This window comes from Galeopterus variegatus, unplaced genomic scaffold, assembly GCF_000696425.1.
Source record: "Galeopterus variegatus unplaced genomic scaffold, G_variegatus-3.0.2 Scaffold4088, whole genome shotgun sequence".
NCBI classification, from domain to species: domain Eukaryota; kingdom Metazoa; phylum Chordata; class Mammalia; order Dermoptera; family Cynocephalidae; genus Galeopterus; species Galeopterus variegatus.
In genome coordinates, this window is record NW_007730199.1 from 81,640 (window position 1) to 83,464 (window position 1,825).

Genomic DNA, 1,825 nt, shown 5'->3' on the forward strand with positions numbered 1-1,825 from the left:
AAAAACATGTAGTTGTAAAACACTTTGCTAAAGTGATGAAATAATTATGGATCACTTCAAGTACAAATTATTAAAGGAGCAATAATTAATCACAAGGGGGCATACATACTCCTTAGGTTCCAGTAGAAAGACTAGTTTTAAGTAGTAACATGCACTTTGATGTATTCTACATTTTTAGTCACTTAAAATTTTCTCTCTCAGATGGCTATAACTTTTTAACATTCAAGGTTTATTTTAAACCTAACTAAAAAAATTCCAGAATTCTCCTGCCCTGCAAAACAATAGTGTTTCACAAGTCTCTGGAAATGTTGCCATTACCTTAGCAAAGGATTCAAGAGCAATTAGTTCTAATACACATTAGAACAGATAAGTAATAGGAAAACGTGATCTAAAACAGTAGCAAATTTTAGTATATCATAAACGGAAGACATGGAAATTTTATTTTCAAAATGGGTAAGTTGTCAGAAAAGCAAAAATAAGAGGATGTGGAAAATTGATTTTTCTGTGTCTGTGCCATAATACTCCTTCATTCTTCCCCTATGACCAAAGTATTTGTAGCCCCTAATAGCCACAGAAAACCTTCACCCCAAGGTCATGGCCTATGGGGCTGGCCTGCATCATCAGCCATGTTAAGAATATAGTTAGCCATATCATCTTCAGTGGGTGCATCTGATACCACCCAAGATTCATTTGCTCCAGTCATCTGTAGGCGACAAATAGGGCAATTCCTGTGTTGATCACTCCTATTAGAGAAGTCAAAACAAGAAGTTTGTTTTCTTTTTTAAAAACAGGGATTTGTTTGAAAGTAATACATGTACACAGCTTTAAAAAAAGTAAACAGCATAAAAGTATACAGTGAAAAATAAATCTCACCCTCCCATCCCAATCATCAATTCTCTTTCCCAGGGGCAACCAGTTACCAGTTTCCTATACATTCCTCTAGAGATAGACTAAGTATGATCAAACTTGTATGTATACATCACTACTCTTTTTATTTGTCAATATATCTTGTAGACCATTATGAATTAGCATATGTTTGAGCTGTGTATCCTTTTAAAACACACTGTATGGATATGCTATAATTTATTTAGCTAGTATCCCATAGAAGGACATTTAAGTTTTTTCCTGTTTTTCATTGCTAAAAACAATGCTGCAACTCATATCCCTTTACCCAAATAGGTAAAGTTTTCTTTTACAATCAAAATTCCTTCTGAGTCCTTAGAAAAAAATCCCTCACCAATCCAAGATTTGATCAAAGTGTAAAGTATAAATGTTTATTTGTGATTATCTAAATTGAAGCCATTACTCTAAGAATAACTTCTTGGCAGTGACAGAAGAAAATGACAACAGAAAAGGGTAATATTTGTTATTTTTCTAAGTAATATCTCCATGACTCTTAACAATATAACTTGCTTAAAGATCTGATAAAAATTCCTATGGTTCATAAGCAACAGGAAGATTTCTTTAAGAAACTGTATAAAATGGAGCATGTAAGGTTTAAAATAAAAGATGAAATTTACATGCAAAATAATTTACCCGATAGGGAAAGAACTCATATATGATCAATTACATAAGATTATGTTTTCCAAAGGAATTTTTTTTCTCATCAAATGTTATCTTCAAAATTTCAAAAATACGGGGCCAGCCCGGTGGCGCACTGGATAAGTGCGCCGCTTGGGAAGCGCGGCGGCGCTCCCGCCCGAGGGTTCGGATCCCACATACAGGCTGGTTCCTGCTCACTGGCTGAGCAAGGCGCGGGAGCAACATCGAGGGTTGCAATCCCGTTGCCGGTCCCCGGTCCGGTACGGGGGCAACACTGAGGGTT

General features: G+C 35.9%; 1 protein-coding gene across 1 annotated transcript in view; it reads right to left on the minus strand.

Moving 5' to 3' along the window:
• Positions 1–13: 13 nt before the first annotated feature.
• Positions 14–1,825, minus strand: part of RNF141 (ring finger protein 141) — a gene marked incomplete at its 5' end in the record, with an annotated part of 19,691 nt that continues 17,879 nt past the window's right edge. The window contains one exon of the mRNA XM_008586722.1: positions 14–743. Coding sequence (XP_008584944.1) covers positions 593–743 — 151 coding nt within the window. The remainder of the gene's footprint in view (positions 744–1,825) is intronic.